At 37.0% G+C, this 23784-nt stretch overlaps 1 protein-coding gene across 5 annotated transcripts in view; it reads left to right on the top strand.

Moving 5' to 3' along the window:
* LOC126042826 (calcitonin gene-related peptide type 1 receptor-like) overlaps positions 1-20389 on the top strand; it is a 119419-nt gene extending 99030 nt beyond the window's left edge. For all 5 annotated transcript variants that reach the window (XM_049810544.1, XM_049810534.1, XM_049810555.1 and 2 more), the window contains 7 exons: positions 795-921; positions 2521-2674; positions 3902-3962; positions 4087-4153; positions 10062-10280; positions 10651-10692; positions 16635-20389. In XM_049810544.1, the coding sequence (XP_049666501.1) occupies positions 795-921; positions 2521-2674; positions 3902-3962; positions 4087-4153; positions 10062-10280; positions 10651-10692; positions 16635-16856 (892 nt within the window). In that variant the 3' untranslated portion in view covers positions 16857-20389. The remainder of the gene's footprint in view (positions 1-794; positions 922-2520; positions 2675-3901; positions 3963-4086; positions 4154-10061; positions 10281-10650; positions 10693-16634) is intronic.
* The last annotated feature ends 3395 nt before the right edge of the window (positions 20390-23784 follow it).

Raw genomic sequence — 23784 nt, 5'->3', positions numbered from 1 at the left:
AAGCACTCCTGCCTCTTGGATGGAATGGCACTAAGTTAGACCTACTTTCTCTAGAATGACAGACAAATAGAAATTTGCTGCAACTATGTTCAACTTCTAGTATTATTTAGTATTATTGAACCTCTGATTAAAATAAAGCAAGCCCTTCCAAAGATATTTTTCTCTTTAATTTTATTGCAAGATTAAAAGCAAACCCTGAAAATTAACACAATTAAATGCAGTTATATATTGCATTTTATAATTGTATTGTATATACTGTTTATAACTTAGTTATATACAAAAGTCAAAATAAGATTTGTGTTATTTTACTTATTTGGTTATTTCTCTAGCTATAAGATTAAGGGAGAAAGATGACAAGAATGAGAGTAAAGGAATTATCCTCAAAAAATCTTTACAGGTTTGGGTAAATAGAAACATAGGGTAAGACAGCTTCTTCAAGTTCATGTGTGATAGTTAATTGGGAAATTCTTCAGGTACCAATAAAATAAAGGTATAGATCTTCTGAAACATGTTACATTATTGCTATGCAAATCTTTTTTAGATAGCCACTACAAAGCAGGTCCTTCACTGTAAACATTGAAACTGAATGTACTTGCTTTGCCTCCTGTTGGCATTTAAGGGAAGGGGTTACCTTTCACATCGTTCTATTAAATTTGGACTGGAGCTGGAGAAAGCATTGATGTAAGACCTCTTAATAAAATAAAGAGCTCTAGTATTTCAAAATTTCAGAGTTGTCCCCAAGTACACACAGTTGTTCCCCTGTGTATTCATTTGTTCTTGTTTCTCTTTTCTAGGAGCTTGAGTTGCCAAAGGATTACCCTGCATAAAAATCTATTTTTCTCTTTTGTTTGCAACTCTGTTGTAACAATAATTTCATTGACTGCAGTTGCCAACAATCAGGAGTTAGTTGCAACTAATCCAGTAAGTGAAAGTATATTTGGCAGGCTTGTTGATTTGTACGTGAAAAGCTTCAGCAACACAGAAGAGATAAATGAGACATGAATAGTTGATGAAATGTTGTATATAGCTAGGTTAAAATGTTCAGTAATGATGTATCCATGTTACGTAGTACAACAGATGTCTAACAATGATTTAGGCATTTCACATTTGAGGTTTCAAAATAGTAAAAACACTCTAAGAGACAGAGCATACAGAACTGCTCTTCTGAATTTGTACAAATCGCTTTTGCACTGAAACAACTGCAAGAAAGTAGCCTATTTTAGATGATGTCAGTGAGGTTATGACAGTTGAATTCACTAATGAAAGGCAGTAAATAAAGCTTTGGAGTGTATTTTGGGTGCCAGAAAATTTCCTATGGTTTTAACTTTGCCATCTTCAGTTGAAATGAGAAGAATTTATTTTTTTTTTCTCCCTCCGAAAGGATCTAAAGCTGACCCTTATATTCTAAAAGTAAAAAGCAAAATAAAAAAAAGCCATCCATTCGGGTCTGATTTTTCCCTCTCTCGTTTCCTGATAATACTGGGGTAAGTGTGAATCAGTAGCCTCTCCCAAAGGGCTTGGAGTTATAGCAACGGAAGAGCCTGAAAATGAAATACATAAACAAACAAAACTATGGCTTTATTTTTACGTAGACCTGGAAGATAAATTTAAATTCCGTGAAAGTTGGGGCAAAACTCCAGAAGCTGAATCAAGGAAAAAGATAAATTCTCTTTCTTCTGTAAAAGCTCATCAAAGTGCTGGAAAACAGGCTTGAGATAGCTGCTAATAATCATCATCAAGTGAGTTAGGTAGCAGAACATAGTAAAACAATATTGATTTTTGGTTTGTTTTAAGCTAAGTGCCAGAAATGGATCCATCAAACACAGCAGTGTTAGAAGGAGAAAAAAAAAAAGATGTACTGTGTCCTAATCTGCAAGTTAACTATTGCTCCTTTTGCACAACCTCACATTGTAGTCTTCACAATAAGTTATAACATTTCAACTGAAGAATATCTTTTGAGTGAAGCTAAATATATATATGCCAACAAGAGAGCTTCCTTCCAGAACCTACTATGTAAGCTCTCAACAGGCCCTACGTGCGGTTATGGCTAGGTTAAAACTGGAAGTATTGTAAGCATTTTAAAAACATAAATCATTTTCTGGAGTAGTTGTATGTTGTGATTGGTAAAACTGAGAGGGGCTTACCCTCATCACAGTACATTTTCTTGTGCAGTTACCATCAGATAGTTTAAGGATTCCCTATTGTTTGGAATGGTCAAATGTGGCAATGTTTGCAGTAAGGGAAAATATCATTACAGCTTTCTGCCATCATGCTTGAGGATCTCGAGGTCCTCACGTTCAAATAATTAAAATACAGACTCAGTTACCATCTTTTTTATCACCATAAAGTATGGAATAGTAATTCCATGAAAATGCTATTAAAAAAAAAAAAGGTGATTGTAGTGAAAAACAGAATAAACATTAATGTTTGACTTGACTAGTATTTTTTTCTGTTTTGACAATAAAGCTCTGAGATTTTTGTAACTTAAAAATTTATATTGTCCTCTGCTTTTTTCTCCAGGTTAGTTGCAAAGTGTCACAGTTCATCTACCTGTATCTAATGGGTTGCAACTACTTTTGGATGCTGTGTGAAGGCATTTACCTGCATACTCTCATTGTGGTGGCTGTTTTTGCTGAGAAACAACACTTGATGTGGTATTACCTTCTTGGCTGGGGTATGCAATTTCACGTTCTGTATTTTCAGGCCAACTCAATCTCTTCCTCCTTTTCATGAGAATTCAAACATCTGTACCTTTGCTTCTCTGAGCTGGTAGCTTTGAACAACGATGACACGCCCCTCTTCTTTGTCTGTAGTGTTTTAACAGGCTTAGAAACGTTAACGTAGGAAGCTGTATGTACCTCTGTCTGCTGAAAGAGAGATTATGCATTTCTGGAGTCAGGAAGCGACTCCTCCTTTGTATAGAGAAAATAGTCTCCTATTATAAAAAAGACATTAAGAAGTAATTATTCATTGTTCCTCATCTCAAAGATGTTTATTCAGGAATGAATGTTTATTTTCAGAGAAGTCTCGCCATGTCTAGGGTGGAGGGTCAAAACTGAGTTAGAGATGGCCAAGGATTTATTTTTCCAGCAGTTCCATTTGACCTGTATTGTTCACTAAGCAAATACAGAATAGCTGTAGCTGAAGGTCTCAGGTAATATCAGTATCAAAACTAACAAGCTAAACCTGGTCATTTCAGATAATGTACAACACCATGTTCACAAAGTGCAAGTGAGGGCTTTCTCCTCAGCTTCAGTGTATTGGCACATTCAGCTATAACATGACTTGGTACCTGGTTCACTAGCTGTCCAGCTACAGGCACAGCTGAGATGTGGTTAAAAGATCATAGGTGCTCAGCAGTTTCTGAAAATTAGGTACTACCAGATAACTAATTTTCCTATTCTTCTTAAATTTTTAATTCGGCCTGGTTACCAGAGTCTGTTTTCAAATTTGTTTTGTAGGTGACCTTGTTTTCTGAATACCCAGCAAGTATGAGTGAGGACATGATCAACATTGTTAATCATACTGTTAAAGCTATGGTCACGTATGCAATTACCTTTTTAATATTACCTACCTGTTTAGCCTTATTGCAGCTTGCAGGCTGATAAACATCTGTGTTAATGAAGATTGATTGTTGCATTCTAAAAAATTATCATTTGATTTGCCTTTTCTTTCTATGTGTTGGTATGAAGTTCCTGGCAAGACGGTGGGAATAAGGTTGCATACGCCCCTCGGAAAGAAGTCTGAGAAAATAGAAACGGAATTGGTCCCTGTTACTTTATTTGCTCTGCAGGTATATAGTTTGGATGAGGTGAAAATACAGAAGATTCCTGCAAGAGACGCAAGTTTACTTAGTTATTAGCCAGGTTTATATATGAAGAAAACACTTTTTTCTTCACAGGTTTTCCACTGATCCCTGCCTGCATACATGCCGTTGCTAGAAGTTTATATTATAATGACAAGTAAGTGGCATCTCAGCTTGCTTTGCAAAACTGTTACGTTTTCTTTAAGGGAGGGGAAAAAAAAGGAATACAACAGATAATAAAATGCCAAATTTTTTTTTCTTTTCCTCTTTGTTTTCTCTAGTTGTTGGATCAGCTCTGATACTCATCTGCTGTACATCATCCATGGACCTATTTGTGCTGCTCTGCTGGTAGGCATTTTTCAGATAATAATTTGTTTTTCATATTTGTTTTCTGGCTGTTCTTCAGGGACTTACAAAGTTGGAAAGAGCCTACAGCTAACATGTAGAGGTCACTGTCATTCACAGGACTCTCGCTTAACACACTTGGTGCCTTAGATGCACCAGATACATAAGTCCTGGCCTTATTAAGGAGCTGTACCCCTGGTTCTTTGAGAAACTCAGGTTTAGCAATATTGATTATCATCCCACTTAAATGTTAGTGACAAGGAGAGGACTAAATGTTACCTGGAGTACTGGAGGGCCACTTTCGAATCCTTCCCTTAGCTGAGAGTGCTTTCTCACTGCCTAGGCCATTTACCAGGTTGACCCTATTACAAGCATCATTGTGTCACTGTGCTAAGGTGGCCGAACAGCTACCAGACTGGACCTTGCCAAGGTTCAGAAGAAGGGTTCTTGAATGTCGCAACTGACTGTGAGTGGGAACGCAGGATGGAGAGAAACTAGAGCAGGCCCTTGGGAAAGAACCAGTGGAAATAGTTCTGCAAGTAAGTGTGACTGCCCCTGTTCTGATACTAATCTAGCAATGTGTGCTTTGGCCACCCGGGTATTGCAACTCCTCTGCTTTATTAGTCCTCATGAACTCAGAGCACAGTGTTCTGTCTTACACTTCAAGTTAATGCCAGCTCTATTAGCCAAATGTCTACCACTGAAGACATTAAATTCTAGGTAACTTGCTCAAGACCCCACTGTATAAAAATCAGTGTTGTACTTCAGTTATTCTAGGACTGAATTTAACCTATGCAAGTTGGTTGGTAGGTTATTGCTAAATAGAAGTAGGTGCATAATAAAAGAAAATACTAATATGTACCTACTTACACAACTATCCAGATAATTAATATCTATGAATGCATAATGTAGAGAATGCTGCTGTGTAGAGGCATTCTACATGTGACCAGAATTAGCTGCTGGCTATATACTACAGTCATCTCTTTTACTGTAGCAGAAACTTCAAGCTCATCTGGCAAAAGTATTGTATGCATGTCTGCTGACTTTTCTTACAGCTTTTCAGTTCATCCAAGGAAATTCATTAAGAATGAAAACATTGAGTAACTTTTTGGAAATAATTGCACTTTCTGATCTACATGAACTTCCTCTTCTGTTAAATTGTTAATGAATACTTGCAGAGGGCATTCTGTGCATAGCGAATTCTCTCTGAACACCATTGCGTAAATCCTGTGGTTCTTGTGACTCCCATTTTCATTCACAATGAAATTAGCTGGTGAACTTATATTTTGAAGATTGTGTTGCTCTCATGACACACCTGAGGCCCTCTGCATGGGAAGCCAGAGGCAGTCCCCGTGAAATAACTGAGATCCATGGCCCACGGGGTGTGAATTATTACTGATAATGTCCTGTTAGTCAGGTCTGCTATGTATGTTCATGTAAAGACACTTTAATGAGTGCTCTAATCTGTAAACTTAAAACCAATTCTAAATCCTTTCTAAATTTTCGTCTTTCTAATTTACACAGAAAGTGAAATCCTGTTTTCACAGAAAGGCATAGGGGTTTTTTTGCTCACTTCAGTGGTGCTGTATTTCACCCAGAATACGTATGCTATTCTGCATTGCCTTGTGGATTGTTACTTCCTTTGTCCAGGTGTCTCTTCACAGATACATCACTTAAGTAAAGCTCTTTAAAGCTGAAATATAATTTTTATTAGTGCTTGCTTAAATAACAACAGTAAAAAAAATTGTGTAAAATTATAAGACTGTACCATCTTCCATGAAATGACCTCATTTTAGGATGCAAGATCATTTTCTCCTTCCCAGCAGTGGCCTCTACAAAGTCACATTGAAAACCATGACAAGACTCCTACTGATTTCAAATGTACTGGATCAGCCCAAAACTGTCAAGTGTTCTCCCCATTCAAGGCAACACTAAGAATGTCCTTTGATTTTACTGGAGGCATAATCACCTCTGTGAGGTTGGTTTGGGCAGAATCCGAGTCCATTGTCTTTGCAGTTTACAAATATGTATACCTTTGATATTCCTGTATTTTTCATGAGCTGACTGAAGGCTTTTCTCTTGCGTTTTTCTTGCCTCAGTACCATCAGCAAATTTATTTGAAAACCGTGTAGGAATAATAAAGATTAAACGCAACTACACATCTTGCCTGTGATGTGAAAATACCTTAAAGGAGTTGCTTTCCTTTCAGATAACAAAAAAATATGTCAATTCAGAAAAGACAAGCCAGGGATAAAGACATTAGATGAAATGCATGTGTTTAGGCTTTGTGAGCAGAACCCTCATTTGCTTAAGCAGCTTGCTTGCCAGATAAAATTTTCACACTTTACTAAGCATGACCTGCTTTAGTAGACATTTAAGGAACAATATTAAACTGCAAATCAGATAACAAGGGAGAAGACACTCTTTCTACTTTCAGGAGCAAGATCTCAAAAAACATGAAGAGGACTGTCAAGTGGGTGCCAGGGAGAATTGGCAGAAGCCAATGGGAGTGTAACTTGTAGATCACTGAAAAACCTACAATTACATGAAGTTAACAATAACGCTGCTTTTACAGTCCCTGTTATTACATAACTGTGGTCAGATCCCTGACAAAGAAACTGGAAGTGGGAGCAGACATAGGTTGAATTTTGATTGGAATTGTCTTCAGTTGACCATTGAATTGCAACCATTTACCTAAGCAACCACAATTAAAGAAATAGTGTGGGAATGGAACAGTAGAGTGTGATGGTAGTTTTTACACTAGACAAATATTGATCAAAATGCAGGAGGTGAAAAAAGCAATGGATTTGAATTTTAGTGAAAGCAGTAGTGAATTCAGTGTAGATTTCAGATGTGCCAGTGCATTACTGAATTAATTTGCATTGGTGCCACTGGAAGAGTAGATTTTGATTTAGTTATGCCATTATTTATATAAATAATATTACAGAGGGGGTTTTCTTGCCCTATAATAATGTTATGTATTAGTGTCTTAGACTGACAGCCTTTTATAGATGCAAATTGTTTTAGCAGAAGAAGTAAGTGTACTCAGTGAACTTGTACTAGAAGGAAGTTCAGGAGCTCCTAGATTTGTCACTGACCTATTTAATGACTTCAAGCTGGACTTGGTACAAGACTTAGGAGTTTAGAAGTTGAAGGCTTAGCATTCATTTGCCTGGCCTTGGGAACATCCACAGGCCAGGTACAAAACTTTTTTTCATGAGCACATACGGATGTTCTGCCCAAGCAAGCCAGGCTGAAGCAGGCTAAGATCTGAAGCTGCATAACTATATTAAAAGCCACACAATGGCTACCAGCTAGTATCTAAGAATATCTGAGTTTCTTGAGCTGAGAATGGTCTGTTTATATCCTCCTAAGGAGGAATTTAAACAGAATTTAAACCTACATGCTAACAAGGATTAGCATACTGCTTAGCACAAACTCAACATGGAGAGAAGTAGAAATATCAGGGACCTGAGGAGAGTTTAATTCAAGAACTGTGGCACCTATTGACTTATAAGGTCAGCTAAGTTCGCAGCCACTCTTAAGGGAGAACCTAAATTCTACTAAGTTCCCAGTACAGGTGCCAACGTTTCTTTTTATCTAGGATTCCCTCCTCTGCCTTTGTTTCCATTTTTGTTCATTTGCCCAGTTCACTTTTCAGGTCACTGTGGAGCTGCCGGTATCTTACTCTGTGTTCATACTGCAGCTAGCACAACAGGACTTCTCTGGGGCTTTACAAACCATCGCAGTCAATTTGATGATAACATATATGCGAGTAGTTCCACTGGCCTTCTTTTGCTGAAATGTAAAAATCTACTCACTACTTTGCTAAAGTCAAGGCCTGTTTCCATCACTTTAAGAATTCAGTTCATCCTGATCTCACTGTATGTGTGACAGAAGAGATATACATCAAAAATTGGTGCTGCGTACTTTTACTGACAATCATATTGTTCTTCTCTGTCCTCTCTGTCTTCTCTGGCCTCATTCATCTTTTCTGTTTACACTAATACCTATTTGCAAACTCTTTGTGTGCTTATTTTTGTGCTTTTTGGGTTTGGTGGGTAAGTGGAACAATTAGAAAAATTCTGTGCATTTCAGCATGTTGTAAATGAAATAATTTGCTGGGTGGTAGTTCACTCCTGGATGCTGCAGCTTTCATCTTCAGTTAGCATTCAAGGACAGTATTATAGGAATTGGCCATGCTACCAAAACACAAGAGGGCTGAAAACTCTGTGTTTGATACATGCTGATGTTGAACTAGTAGATCTGAGAAGGATTAAATTTAGAAATGGAAGAAGGACTTATTGTCTATGTGTACTATAGGAAGTTGGATGAGGATCGTGGGCTGCATAAAATCTAAATAAATCCCTTGAGAAAAAATCAGAAGACCTTGGTTGCTTAAACAAAGCTTAAAGGTAGCTGGAGACTTCCAGGAGAAATTCATGCAGTAGTTTCCTATGTAAAACAATTTCCTGTTAAAATGATTTAAATAGCATGTAAGTAGAATATAAATAGCATCACATATCTGTCAAGGGCCTTGTTGCCGTAACAATATGCAGCTGTTTATCATGAAAACCATAACTGACATGAAAGAATTCCGCCAAGGTTGTGGAGAGCATGGTGACACACATGGTCAGAAATGGCTTCCCTGTTTGCACTTGTTCTACAGCAAGACAGAGACCTCCCCCTAGAACAGGAATTCCTAGTCTTTTGAGAAGGGAGTCGTCTGTCTCTCTGTCTGCTGGCTTCTTCCCTCGCTCCCTACTTTTGTCTCTAGATAGTTGTTGACAAGGACAGACAATAATCTGGAAGAAGAGACAGGACCAGGTCTGTCCCTTCCATAGTGGGTGCCCTAAGCAGCATTGTGTTGCCTCTGTGCCCTTGGGCAAGGTGATGGAACTGGCTGAGCTCTCAAGGTCTCTTCTAGCTCTAGTTTCTATAAGAGGCTGCCATTATTGCACGATAGATGACAATATGGTGTAATCATCCATAACGTTGCTGTTGCTCTGGTTGCTTGCATCCTTAAGCTGTTGGGGGGGGGTGCCGATGCCGATACACACACGTATGTGCGTGTGTGTGTGTGTATTAGTTTGGTGGTTCCTTACAATGAGTGCTCATATGTTGAAAGATAAAGTCTGCGTAGTTGTGATTTCAGTTTGGGATTTTTTTTGCTTGGTTGGTTTTTTGTTGTTTTGTTTTGTGAAACTGAATGAACAGATATGCACCACTGTTAACAAGAAGAGCCTTAACAGCTATGGAAATAATCAAGTTCAGTAGTGCATGAGAATGACGTAGAGCATCATCTCAGTGCTTGCCCCATTTGCAGCTCTGCTGATTGATCCCAAAGTCAAACATTGGCCACTGTAAGAATGTTAAATCTGCTGTTTGTCTACAGGAGTATACAGTTCCTTGTAGCAGCATTTTGACTGCAATTTTATTTTTTTTATTTTTTAAAAATCTCATTTGTTTCTTTTCCATAAATTTGTCCAATTCATATTTGAAAAATAAAAAAGCAGCCTTTTGAAAACCATATTTAAATACAAAGAAGGAATAGTGTTTCTTGACCAACCTAAAAAGACATCATCATTGTAAAAAAACCCAATCATTCACCTGTGTGCTGTTATTGTGATAGCAGAGAGAAAGGTGCGTAGATTGTTACAGTGGAAGATGGACATTTATCTGGATGGACACTTGCTTAATAAGTTAGAGGAATGGACATGGGCAATAGATGTTAGAGCCCACTCTCAGTTACTTAAAGGTGTTTTCAAAGAATTTTAACTCATGCCTATTGTACAATCACCATGCTATCCATGTAGTATGAGTTTTCTTGAGTTTCTGGGTTTTAGTATCACAAAACGGTGTGGGGGATTGTTTTTCAGACTATCTTCAGTGTCATTTTCTTTTATGACAGGTGAATCTTTTCTTCCTGCTAAATATCGTTCGTGTTCTCATAACCAAGCTGAAAGACACCCACAAGGCAGAATCCAACCTGTACATGAAAGCAGTGAGAGCTACCCTGATTCTTGTTCCACTGCTTGGCATTGAATTTGTGCTGTTTCCATGGCGACCAGAAGGCCGGATCGCTGAGGAAGTGTATGACTATGTGATGCACATCCTTATGCACTACCAGGTAGAAAGCATTAAACGGTTTTTGCTCACTTAAGCTAGATAGCAGTTGGCATCTGAAGCAAATAAAGGAGAAATGATCTTGTTAACTTAATTTTTAAAGACCTTCATGCAATATTCTTATAAATGACTTCAACTTTCTCATTATGCTGAATTTTCATTTCTTAAAGGAAAGAAACATCATGGTAGATAGCTGGACCAATACTTTTTAGTAATGTATTTTTAGAAATAATTCAGCAAGTTTACATTTGTACTATTTTTTCTTTGCTGTCTATGTCTGAATTTTATGAGGAACCTCTAGTTATCTCAAACCTGGAAAAATCCATATGCTTGTGAAATAAAGCAGATTTTTTTTTTTTATTTTTATTTTACAGGGTCTACTGGTGGCTACAATTTTCTGCTTCTTTAATGGAGAGGTAGAGTAACAGTTTTTAATACATTTATAATACTTTTCCTATTTTATATATTTTGTGGTTTTTTCAGCAATTAAAGAGATGGTAATTCTTAAATAATTTAAAAAAAATCTAAATCTAAATTTGTCAGGTAAAAATTAATCTAAAAAACTAATCTGGCTGCCAAGAGCAGAGCTTGGGAAAGACTATGCCATCATTCTTGGCATCATTAGGTTCTTTAGGACTGACACTCTCGTGCTGAGCAATATACATGTCTCTTGATTATATAAGGAATTGAAGACAGTTGTCGCTTTGATATGAGTTCTCAATAAATATCATGTAAAAGTAAAATGTAATTCAGTATCCAGATGGTATATTTGTCTGTCTTAGAAGCTGTACAGCATCTGTTGTCCTGGAGAATCACTGTATTTGGTCTTTCTGCAGCAGGAATAGAGCATATTGCATACATGTTGATGTGCTGGGGTACTGTTGTGTTATGACAGCTCTTTGGGAAAATTTTAGGCTGCAGATTGGAAAACTGGTTTTTTAGCACTGCTGAGAAATACTATTCAAAAAATCAGAACTTAATAGTTTATCATGCTTGGGTCAGAAATGTGTGTTGAATAAGAAGCGAACTTTTAGGGAATCATCATCAGTCAATTCCAAGAACAAACTTCTTTATTCTAATGTTAGAGGATTGTGCCGTATTCAGTAATATATGGTTCTGATCCTGTTGAAGCTAACAAGCTTTGCTGTTATCCTGAATAGATCAAGGTCCTGTAACTCTGGAGTGCACACAGTGACTTTTCTCTAGGAACTCTGGCCCCCAAGCTGTAGAGAGTACACTTAGAGGGCCTTACAGTCTCAGAGATCAAAGTGATAGAAAGGCTAAAAAAATATATATCTACAAAATTGTTAATATGGCTCTTGCTTGCAAAAGAACCCAACAACCCAAAAACTAAAACCACCTCACCAAAAAACTAACTGGTACTTTTCCAACACTTCTGGCAGAGGAACAATTACAGTCCTACACTTATTCCTACATATCTGTGCATTTATTCTACATTTAGTGCAGTTGCAGTATATGGCTGTAAGCAGATGTGTGGGAGTAGCCAGATATTTTCATGTGACTCAACCCTTATTTTCTTTCATCAGATGTTATAAAATTGTATCGGTGTGCTTATATAATGTTATTGGACAGTAACATTTACGTACAGGTAAATATTTGGCTAATACTAGAATTGATTTATGCAGATCGCCCTTCCTCCTCTTCCTAAGTCCAAAGTTGACTGAATTGCAAAGAAATTACCATGGGGTTTCAAGGTTTTTTTCCCCCCCACCCCTGAAATGTAAGCATCTCAATGACTTTTTGTCAAGGAGGCAGAAAAGATGAAGATAGGCTTTCTCACAGTTTAGTGGGCATGGAGCAGTGTTTTTGATCTGATCCTAACATAAAGTAGATCCAGGTTCAAGTCCCTGCTTATGTATTTGATTCAAAGCAGAACACATCATTAAGTGTTCTGGATCTGATTTGATCACTTGCCCACATTCAGCACTTATATTTTACACACTCTTTCTGTTCTAAATTTTATAGTTCAGAATGCCTTCTAAAAACAGATATTTGGAAGAAATCAAACAGAATTTGTTCTGCTCCAGTGCAAAATGGGGGGCGGGGGGGGACACGGACACGCTTAAAATCTCTGCACTTTCTATGAAACAACATTGTCCACTTCCTAGCTCAGCCCTTTAATCCTTGTGGATCTTCTGAGGCTACTTTGTTACTTGAACAAGTTGAAACCCTAATTTTAAAATATGATACAATCAGTAAGAATGGTATCTGTTAATATTCCATTGTTACAAACTCATTTTTTACATGCTCTCTTCTGCTGTGTAAGAAAAGCAAACCTGAGACATCCCACTAATTCAGTATCCTAAGTTCACTATGGGCTGATCAGTGGTAAAAGATGAGCTCTTCCAAAACTCCTACAAGTGGTGACAGATGAATCACTCCTTGCACATCTGCCAGCAGGATAATGTTAAAAGGGGGATTTAGCCATTTGAACATTTATTAATTTAGACATTTAATTTTTAGACCCTATGCCTTGACTTTGTCAGTTAAACATACATGTCTGTATTTGCTCTCTCTAGAGTGGAATTTTATGCTTTTTAAACCAGTTTTGTGTTCAGTGCTTCAGTGACCACTATTCACTTTTTATTTTTAATTACACCTTGTTCAAGAAGGGACTTATTGCTTTATAAACAACTATATCAGTAAGGAAATCCATGGGGAGAATGACGGTGTAGTTAGGAAAAAATGTCTGCACAGAAAAAAGGGTTTCCTTTCTCTACTTAAAGATTCTGCTCCTGGCATGTGAGCCTGCAGGCACACGTGTGTTCTGTTGCCATTATAGTCTGTTGCTGTCATACCAAATGCCTGAACAAAGCCTACAACTGCGGCTTTGCTGTTGTGTAGATGCTGCTGCTTTATCATCACCTGTCATAGCAACAGCTTATTAGAGACTCTGCAAAATGATAGGCATCAGAGGGTGGTGTTAACGCTTGTCTGCAGCAAGCCTATGGTTTAAAGGTGAATGCTGATATCGGAATTGACACTGGCAATGGGGCAAAAATTTTCCAGTGGGATATTAGCAATTAAAAATACTAAAAGCACTGCAGCTGTTTGTCCCAAACCTCCTACAGACAAGGGCGTACGTGCAAACCCTTCATCTTTATTTTCTGTGGCAGGGCTTCCCTAAGGATGCTCACATTTTGCTTATGTCCCAGCACCCCACAAAGATGCTGTTTGACTACCTCATCAGGTTTTCTAGTTCGAGTTAGACTAGAGTGGCCTTGGGGGATGACATAGGCTGCAGTCAGAGGAGAAATTTGTCCCAGATCTCTGATAAATCACTAGAAAGGTTCCTATTGAGCTATGAATAACAGGTGATAATAATGACCTACATTGTCCATGTAAGCTTTGTGTAGTTTGGATTTTTTTTCTTTCCTTCCACTGGTCTATGGAAATGTTGCGGTAAAGATTGTGGTTTCAGGTCTGCAGGATTATACGATCCCATTCTCAACAGGCAAGGCTGTGTTGTGGGGTTTTTTTTCTCCTTGTTGGCTACTGAGCCTGTTTAGTTAGTGACATGTTGAACATCAAGCTGCTAGTATGTTGAAGAGCTGATTGGAAGGACCCCTTTATGAAAACTCATCAAAAAGAGCCATTACTACCTTGTAAGGTGAGAAAGCAACAATATTCCAGCTGGAACGGGCACCTCTATTAATGACTGAGAAATACAATTATATTTATTACATTACTTTCCTTCATTAAATGCATTGTATAATACCCTTTCTTACAACAAAGTAACAAATTGCTGCCCCTCCTAAGTTGAATTTACAGCTCTGTGCAACTGCTCAAAGCTGAGGAAAGAGCACTAAAAGATCTGTTTTCCCTTCACTGCTGGACATGCATATTGTTAAATGGAGTATAATTAGTGGTGAAAATGAGTTGTCGCATTGATTTTTATTTTTTTTTTTTCCCCATCTTTTTCTATACATGATTGATTGGATGGTTTAGAGAAGACTGAAAGACAGTATTAATTATTGAAAGGATGCAACACCCTACAAGAATAGACATGTAGCAGGACAGAGGTGAAATACTGATTCAGCAGTAACAGAGACGCTTTGGGAAGAGTGCCAGAAATACATGGCTTAGAAATGCACCGAGAGCATGCAATGGGCACTGAGGCAGGCATAGAGGAAACGGTGTTTGCCCATACAGGAAACACTATTTATAGCAATCTGTCACTGGCCAGAGAGCAAGCTAAACAGACTGTTTTCTCCCTAGAAGTAGCCCAAAGGCACTTGTCTTGCAGCAATACTGATGGCTTTCTTGAGCTGTGGGGACCGATATCCTTTAGGACCGGTTTAGAAATATTATTAACAATTGAAAATAAGACGAACAAACAAGTGCTGCTGAAGCAACCTGGAGGAAGTGTAGGAGAGGACCTGAGTGTAAGGCTTTTTTGCAATTTGGCAAGTCTAGTTTATTCCCCAGCTCTGCCAATAGACTTCTTTGACCTTGGTTAAGCCATTTAGTTGCAGTTGCTGACATTTTCCCATCTCAAGCCTGTGTTGTCAAAAGTGAAAATGACTGAATATGTAATTTTTTTTGTTGGGGTGTACAGTAAAACACTAACCTCATTGATGTGATTGACTATGGATATGGAAAGGAGAACAAATGGAGCATAGCTTAGTGATGTGCACAGATTGATTGATATGATTTAAAAATAAATTCCAAGCTTCCTTCTAGAAGATGGAATTTTGAATATGCATCTTCTCTTGGCTTTATGAGGGATTACAGAAAATGGATTCAACCCATATGAAGATTTAAGGCTATATCTGGCTATGCAATGCAAATTAGTTAATCAAACCCTTCCTGTGATGAACCAAGAGCTCTCCATTTGGACTCGGAAGAAATATAGACTTTTGATATGAAGAGTGATAAGATCAGATACTCAGAAGTATTAAGAAACTTGATTTCTCTTCAGGGTTTGTAGATTTGTGTTTAGATGTTTTGAGTGGATTGGAATGGTTTTATGAACAGTAAAAGAGCATCTCCTTTGCCCTAAAATACTAATGTCTTCTGTTACTCAGTTGATCCTTCTTCCCTTACCCTTTTATATTTTCTTTGTAAGCATTTTGAGAAATATGAAGTTCTCCTTTAAACAGAGGATTCTGATACCAGAGTGCAGGAAGTCTAAAAATTACATCCTTTTTCTTCTATTTATTTTTATTTTTCATAATTAAAGCCAGAGTAAAATCAGACAAAAGACTACATTGTGTTAGGGAAATGTAAAGCAAACAAAAAAGAAACCCTGAAGACATATGGAAAATCCTAAAAATATTTACCCACTATATCAACATTTAACTGGGGGAATCACTGTTCACTGTTTAGTTCTTTTGTATGTAACAAAGTGAAACAAAGGTCATGCTTGTGAATGAGGCTTGTGAATTGGGGTGCACTGCTGCATAAATGTGTCAATGTCCCCCTCAGCGTTTCTTGAAAGTCAGTGCCTTGCCAGTCAACGCAGGAATACTTTGTGTAAAAAGTTTGGCTGAAGAGGAAATTAAATATTCATGATCTGTGGGCAGTTTTTTTAACATTAAAAAAAGAAATCTCTTGAAAAAGCAACAATAGCTATTACCATTCTTAGCATTTCTCACTGGGCATCTGCACTGCAAGAGTAATTCCATGTGAATTTCATGAGTGTGGCACTTCATCAATCCAATATGTACAGGTGTTTAACCATATTGTAGGAGAGGAAGGCTATGATAAACGTAACATCCTTTCAGTGAAGACGTGTAAACCAGCTGGGGCCTTCAGCTATTTTATCATCAGCTTTATTTTTAATGCTGGTGGAAATACAGAGTTTGGGAAATTGTTCTTCTATTCATTTGATTAAGGTATGGTCAGAAATTGAGAAAGGCTTTCTTGTTCCAGAACCATAGCAAATGTAAATTATGGTTTGTTGAGAGTATAGGAATTTACACCTGCTGAGGATGTGGGTTTTTGAATATAAGGCTAAATAGAAATGACCTTTTTCACCTGTAAATGCGATCTGTCCACACTGGGCTTCAGTCCACAGGGGAGAAAGCAGAAAATTGTGTTGCTGCTGCTCCTCCAGTAACCTGTTCTTTTCCTGAGCAACTAGTACACTACAGTTGTAAAAATGTAACTATTTCACACCACATTTTCCAAAGAATAATGCCTACTTAAACTGTAAATCTTTCAGAACCTCCTATGTGACAGATCACATGTAGGTACCCCCATGTTCCAGGACTACTGATCCTTACTCCCTAATTTGCTTAGACACATTTATTATGGCACTCATGCATAAAAAAATGAAGTCCAGTGATATCTTGCCAGGTGTTTTATATGCATTACTTTTTGTTTTCTGGCATAGGTCCAAGCTGTTTTGAGAAGACACTGGAATCAGTACAAAATCCAATTTGAGCACAGCTTCAGCCACTCGGATGCTATGCGCACCGCTTCCTACACCGTATCGTCAATCAGTGATGTTCAAGGCTACAGCTACAATCATGACTGCACCAGTGAACATTTAAATGGGAAGGGCTACCATGACATGGAGAGTGTTGTTTTAAAAACTGAAAAGCTGTACGGTTGACTGCCAAAGGTTCGGCATATGCCAGTGTGCTTACCCTCGTGAACTCCAAGTGTGATTTAATGGCTTCCTGGCCAGAAGATTTTACCTAACTTGGGATATGTTATTCTCCTGAATGATGCAAACTAAACCAATGTGTTTTTTCTTATGTATGTATATATATGCATATATACATATGTTTGTGGGTTTATATCTATATAGTATGGACATCTGTACATATATATATCTCTCTATATATATGTATGTGCATTTATATAAGGATACAAACTTTGCCTCTTCAGTTTCTACTGTGTAGACGAAGTTGGCAATTTTTTGTACAACGGGAATCAATGGAGGATTTCTTATTTTCTTGGAAGTTTGTATAAGACTGTGTTGTGTTGAAGCCACTTCATTTGCGTATAGAATCTTGGAGTGTAAATACCATACTGTATGGTCTTAATTCAACCTAAAATAGAACAAAGGAAAATGGTTAAAGTAGGTGCAATGATAACTATAGATTGTCCAGGTTAATTTTGTGTCCAGTATTTGACTGTCAGAAAAGCCTAACAGGTAGTCTGAGATAACAGACTCAAAGATATTGATGGTTTGGTTTGGTCAGGTTGTTTTTTCCACTATTTTAAACCAAGCGTAGAGATACCAGTGCAAGTCTGAGACTCTACTTCTGTACTGCAATGTAATATTTTACAGCAAGCTTTGAGCAATTTTATTTAAACTATTTTTGCATATACAGGAGTGTCTCCTTCTCCTCAAGTTTATGGAAGTTTCCTATTGGCTTTAACACAGACAAGATCAATGAGGCCTTACTGCCAGAAAAAAAGTAGTAACCTGTGTAACTGTAAATCCTTCCAGATACTAACACATAGTTGAAGCTGATGGAACTTCACTGTGTGCTTAAGGAATTTACTCAAGATCATGTACAGAATTTGTTGTAGTCATGTTGTTTTGTTTTATTTTTAAGTAATTCCCTGGCCATATGCTTGATAATTTATTCTTTCATTCTTGGGGCAAAGTTTTGATTAATTTTGTGGTGGTTTTTTTTGTCTGAGAAAAGCATGCAAGACTGAATGCAATGCAAATGACGTACTACATTTAAAGCCAGTGTATGACGTTCAGACTAATCAAGCAAATTAGTAAATGTCAGTATTTGGAACTGACAGTAAATGTCAGTATATGGATTGAGAATTTTAATATTATTTTGGAGTGCTTGACTCTGAATCTCTATCTATCAATCATCTCAGTTACTTAGAACAGTACTTCATAAGTTGTTTATTTGGTTCTACTGCTGAATAAAGGTCTCACTGAAAATGAGGAGGTTGTCAGGAAGGTCTTGAGAAAATGTGTCTTTATAGCAATCTATGTTTTTGTAAATCTTTATGCTTTACCGAAAGAGTAGTTTTCTTAAGTGAAATGACAAAAATGCTCAAGAATAAGGGCATGATATAAGATGAATATAGAAAAGTCTTATTAAAAATCACAAAAGTAGAAAAAGGTTTTATTGGTTTACTTTGCAGATAAGTCTACTTCAAGTGGGGAAAAAACAATGAAGTAGAAGAAAAGTAGATGCTGGAGTTGATAGACTATAATGCTAATTAATGCACATCTGGTGCATGTAAGCTGGTGAAAAAAAATGAAAGGCAGTTCTTTCTGAGACCATTTCAGTTTTAAATATTTAATTTTGTATATGAACAACTTGATTTTAACATTCAAACATTTTTGGCAGTAGCCTTTCTGTAAGCTTCATTAGCATCTAGATAATTTGCTGTCACAGTGGTTATTGGTTTGTGACTTCATAAGGCTTTAAATGCTTTGTATTTAGAAGGAAGACATTAGGAGGATGCGGTAAGTTCACACCACTTACGCCTTTCTGTAGTTTTTTTACAGTTCTTATGTCAGGAGTTTGAATTTAGTGTTTTATTATCAAGATTTCTGTTCTTCTGCAAGGCTGTCTGGTTGATTGATGGGAATGATTTGAGAAATCAGTTGGATTTTGTACTTTAGAATAGTGTGAAATCTGGCAATCAGATGTCACAATCTCTTACATTGTAAGAATACAGTAGGGGTATCTGCTACAACATGATTAGAGGTTACTTACAGCTTTGCTTGCTGATCTGTGTAGTGTTACTTAAAATCTGTGCAATGTTCTGAAAATATTAGTGGTGCAGAAAATCCCTGCTCTGCTATAGCAGCTTTACACTTGGGGGACCAGATCTTCAGCTGGTATAAATCTCTCTTGAGTTCCATTTTCAGAATCAATGCGTACCAGCTGAGAATCAAAGCCCAGGCAGATATTTGTCCATTCAAAAGTGCTTTGAAGTCCTTTATGGCATATTATCAGACAATTATTTCAATGGTACCTGGTGGGTTGTCATAATTAAAACCTATGTGACAGTTTAGAGTGTGATACAATATTAGATTTTGAATTAAGCTTCCTTCTCAGTTACGCAGTTCAAATTTAATAGCCTATAAATTTTTATCATTTAATGCAAAGTACTAGTTGCTAATTGCTCCCTGTCAGAGAAACTTTGTAATGGTAATTTAGAAGGGAAAATTGTTTTTACACAGAAATCATCCTACTTCTAGGTGGACAATCACAGCATGCTTCTAGGCACACATCTGTCTTCACTTTGGAAAAAAAACACACATCCAGCTGGATGTGCAAGAAAATGTTTGCAGCTGTGGAGGGTTACATGACATAGGAGAGCTACATTTCCCCCATCCTCAGGAGGCTAGTTCCTATTTTGCATTGGAAAATAAACATAAATTCCCTGTTTTGTCTTCCTACCTCACCTTTTTCAGTTCCTACAAAACCAAGAGAAGGGTCTGTTTCTTCTAATGTTTTTCTGTCACAATAAATTAAATTCAAATCCTTACGCTGATTTCTTATGGCTTATTTTCTACTTTACAGAATGTTGTAGTGCTTATCTGTATTCTCTGGGATGGAAGTAAACTCTGTTTCGGTGGGGCTGTGAGATTCCTTTGAACATGCAAACAGTTACCTGTTATTATTTGCTCTTTATATTTGTTGTTGTTTAGTGAGGTTTTATTGTATCAATCTACAGGGGCTACAGCAATACTTGTCTTATATTTGGTATCTGTAATACCAGCATGTTAGCATTCTATGAGAGGGAATGTCTATTTTTCATGCTACTGTCTTCAGTTAATAAAATGCTCCATTGCAGGGTCCTCTCTGTTGTTAGTGTGTTTGTTTTAATGTTAGCATTTTTGCTGTGTATTTTTTCCATTGTGATGATCTACTACAGTATTTGGCTGTAGGAATGCTGCAACATGTACTCCTTTTCATGTCATGAAAGTTTTGGGCTGGAAACCAGGCAACATCAAGTATTGTACTATGTAAATAAGATAAATAGAAGCTATAGCATTGTATTTATTGCTTACACTAAGAATGAAAGGGAAAAAATGTGAAATTTTTCGATTGTGCTTTATTTTCACTTTGTTCATATGAATCATCATGCATTTTAATTGCTGAAAGAACTATTACGTTTGTGATCAATAAAATATTACTACATTTATTCAGATCTTTTGTGCTGTAACATGGAAACAACAAAGCTGGTCTAAACTAGGGTTTCACAGATGTCTTAACTGTGTTAATTAAATATTAGCCCACAGAGAAGGTCATTACATAGAATTACTAACAATTATTCAGCTTTTTAAGTGTTTTTGTTTAGTTAACACATTTCTAATGCATAGTAGAGTGTTGCATTTCTGGAGGAAGCTTGCATAGGTGACAATACAAGATGGGCTGCACTTAAAATTATTTACCCAAAAGCTTCATAGTCCTATTTCTTCTCTCCTGAATCTGCCTTTTAATAAAAAGTTATTATACTTACTTATGTTAAGAAGCCAAATTTTCTGTTCCATCATGAGCTGACAGCAGAGCAGAGACTGAAGTAAATGTATCTATATCTTCTTCATTCCATTAGTCTAGGTGGAGTTCCTCTCAACATGGTGTTCAACCAAATCTCAACCAAAGAGACTTTTGTGCGCAGAAGCTGTTTTGTTCTGTAAGACCTACAAGAAGGCAATAGAAAAAATGAGTGAGATTTCCCCCGCACCTCTCCCCTGATAGAATTAATGGCATCTGCACAAAAGCTATGAATGACAGGTATGTTTTAAATCTGTAGAATTGAGTTTGTTCTTTGAATACTGAAGCCTATCTGACTCAGAGAGATGCCTACCAGCATGTAATTGCTAAACTTTTGAATGGTATCAGCTGATGATCAAACCACTCTAATACAGATAGGGGAAATGCCAAAGTACGTGGGCACTTAATCTACAACTTAAGTTATTGCTTACCCAGCTTGCCCTTCTGCACAGACACTAGCCACAGCAATATATGGGTGTAGCAGCTCTAGTGGGGAGGTTTAATTGTAGTTACATTGGGCCCACTCTGGTCTCCCTACACTGTTGCAAGTCTGTTTCATAAACTGACCAGGTTAAGTATGCTTTTACCTACAGTGATGACACAAGAAATTTAGGCATCTGTTTTCAAGTGCAATCTGCGGGAATTCTGTTTAACTTGCTCATTCATCCAAAACTGGGAAGTTGTTGGTTTTGTATGCCTTTGAGCAAATCCTGTTAAATTATTTAGAGCTGGACTGCTTATACCTGCTTCCCCAGTAAAACACACTATTTCAATTTATTTTTTTATTAACTTGAGTGAGTTTCTATCATACCTGCTAAAAAATCTGGCAAAACAACCTTAGAATAACCCATAACCTGTCTGCATTTTTTTCATCTCAGGCTGATGCTCCTAGACTTTATGTTTGGGTGAACTAAAGGTGTGGATCACAGCTCGAGAAGTGCCACCAAACTCCGCTCCTTCAGCAGACTTTTATTAAAAGGCGTATAGGAAATCTAGAATTGTTAAAAGTCTGTTAGGTAAACAAACAAAATGGTTCTTTGCTATATTCATTGCTAGCTTATAGCCATGAAAAGCAGTTCAATACTGCACTTTTAGCCTGTATTTCCTCATTTCAGAGATTTGGTTTACAAATGAGCACATGATGACTCTATTCACAGTTTCCTTGTGATACAAGATTAAAAGCTAAGATAGCACAAAAAACTTCAACTGAGGGCAGAAAAACTGCCAAACTAATACTTGGTAATTTATTTGCTATTGCTATGAAAGGCCTTGCTATAGTATGAGTTGCCATGGCCCTACACCCTTAACTTATTTCCAAATGGGAGGTAATACAACCCAGAACAGACAGAAATACAGCTAGAAATCTCACCTTAATTGGTAATTAAATTTCAGTTCTGTTCAGCTGTGATACAATAGTTATAACTGGAATAACCTATGATTGACTAGTTCAATTATTTTTTTATATAGTTCCAAGTTGCATAAATTACTTCAGTATAGATTATATACACCAAAACAGCAAATAAGTGCTGGTAAGTATGCTGCACTTTTTATTCTTTTTTTGAAATCTAAAGCTTTTCAAACTCTTTACACGTAGTAGTAATAATTCATACCTCACTGTCCATGTGAAAAAGCTGAAAGATGGATTAAGGGGTTTAACCAGTGATAATGTTGGGATGTAACCTGTGTCCAGTTGATGGATTAAAGTTGTGCTTAGGACACAGAATGATGGCTGGACCTCAGCTATTTGGCAGTTCTGCAGGGGTTAAAAAAAAAAAAAAAAAAAAAAGCTACTTTTTTCCTATATTTATTTTTGGGGGAAAATGAAAGTATGAGAGGGAATAAGTACTCAAACAGAAGAATAAATAAATGGGTTATTACCATTATTTTTTTAAAAAAACCATTAAAGACTACCGAGCTGAAGGGAGTTGTGGGGTGGCAGTTTCAGGAGACAGAGAAAATAATAGAGCTCTGTGTGCAATGAAAATATATTCTCCTTTCTAGCCCCTCTAGAAGACAGCAAAGCAAAGGTCACTTCACAATTTAGAAGGGAAGATATGTACAAAAGAGAGAATGACTTTTAAAAAATGCTCAAAATAATATGAAAATTGAATTAGGGAAGGTTGTATCAGACTCAGTCTATTTCTTGGTAAGCTAAAGAACAGTATTTTTTAAAACCTTAAAAAAAAAAAAAAAAAAAAAAAAAAAAAAAAAAAAAACCCAACTGTGCCTCTGTTTGCTTCAAGTGAGACAGAATCCTTTTGAGGTTGGATGTCAGGAAAGGATGTGTGGTAGTGATTGACGGTGGAGATGAGGAAGAAATCATTGTCCTGGGCCTTAAAACAACTTCACTCTGAAATCTCATTTCAGCAAAGGCGTATATATAAGCAATCCTGAGCTAAAGAAATGTACTCAAGAAAGAGAGAAAATAAGACTGCCTAATTAAGCCAAGCAATATTTGAACACACAGGGATCTTAATACAGGGTCTTAATACTACTGTATGTATGATACCCATATTTAAATTTTGCTGATGTCCAATCAACAAATGCACAATCTCCCAACTCCCATTCCTGACTTTTGAGCAGGAGCTTGTAATTCCAGGTTATTCGGTTGCTCTCTAGTTCCTAGGACTGAATGTCAGTCAGTGGAAATTCTTACAGACTCTACTAATACTAATTTATGTCTATTACTCCAGCTAAGCATATGGCTTACTCTTTTCTACCAATACCTACTAATACCACTTACTGCTGCTCAGCAATACAGATTCTCTGTATCTGCATATACTCAGTTCAAACTGTTACATTTAACAATTATTTAATACTTTTATCTAAATAGTAGTAGAAGTAAAGCAAGTCCCCCCAGATCCAAATGTTACTGCCTGCAACATTTTGTCCTTATGCCCGCCTGTAGAAAAGTAACACAAATGATACCCACAGTAGCATTTGCAATTGGACTATATGCACCTAAAAGCATGTAAACACAGTATTTTGCTCATGAAAGAAGAATGAAACATAGCATCCTAACCTCTGTAGATAAGAGTAAACAGCAAT

This window comes from Accipiter gentilis, chromosome 1 (assembly GCF_929443795.1).
Source record: "Accipiter gentilis chromosome 1, bAccGen1.1, whole genome shotgun sequence".
NCBI classification, from domain to species: Eukaryota; Metazoa; Chordata; class Aves; order Accipitriformes; family Accipitridae; genus Astur; species Astur gentilis.
The sequence above is the reverse complement of the archived record's forward strand: the minus strand, read 5'-3'. Positions and strand labels throughout refer to the sequence as shown.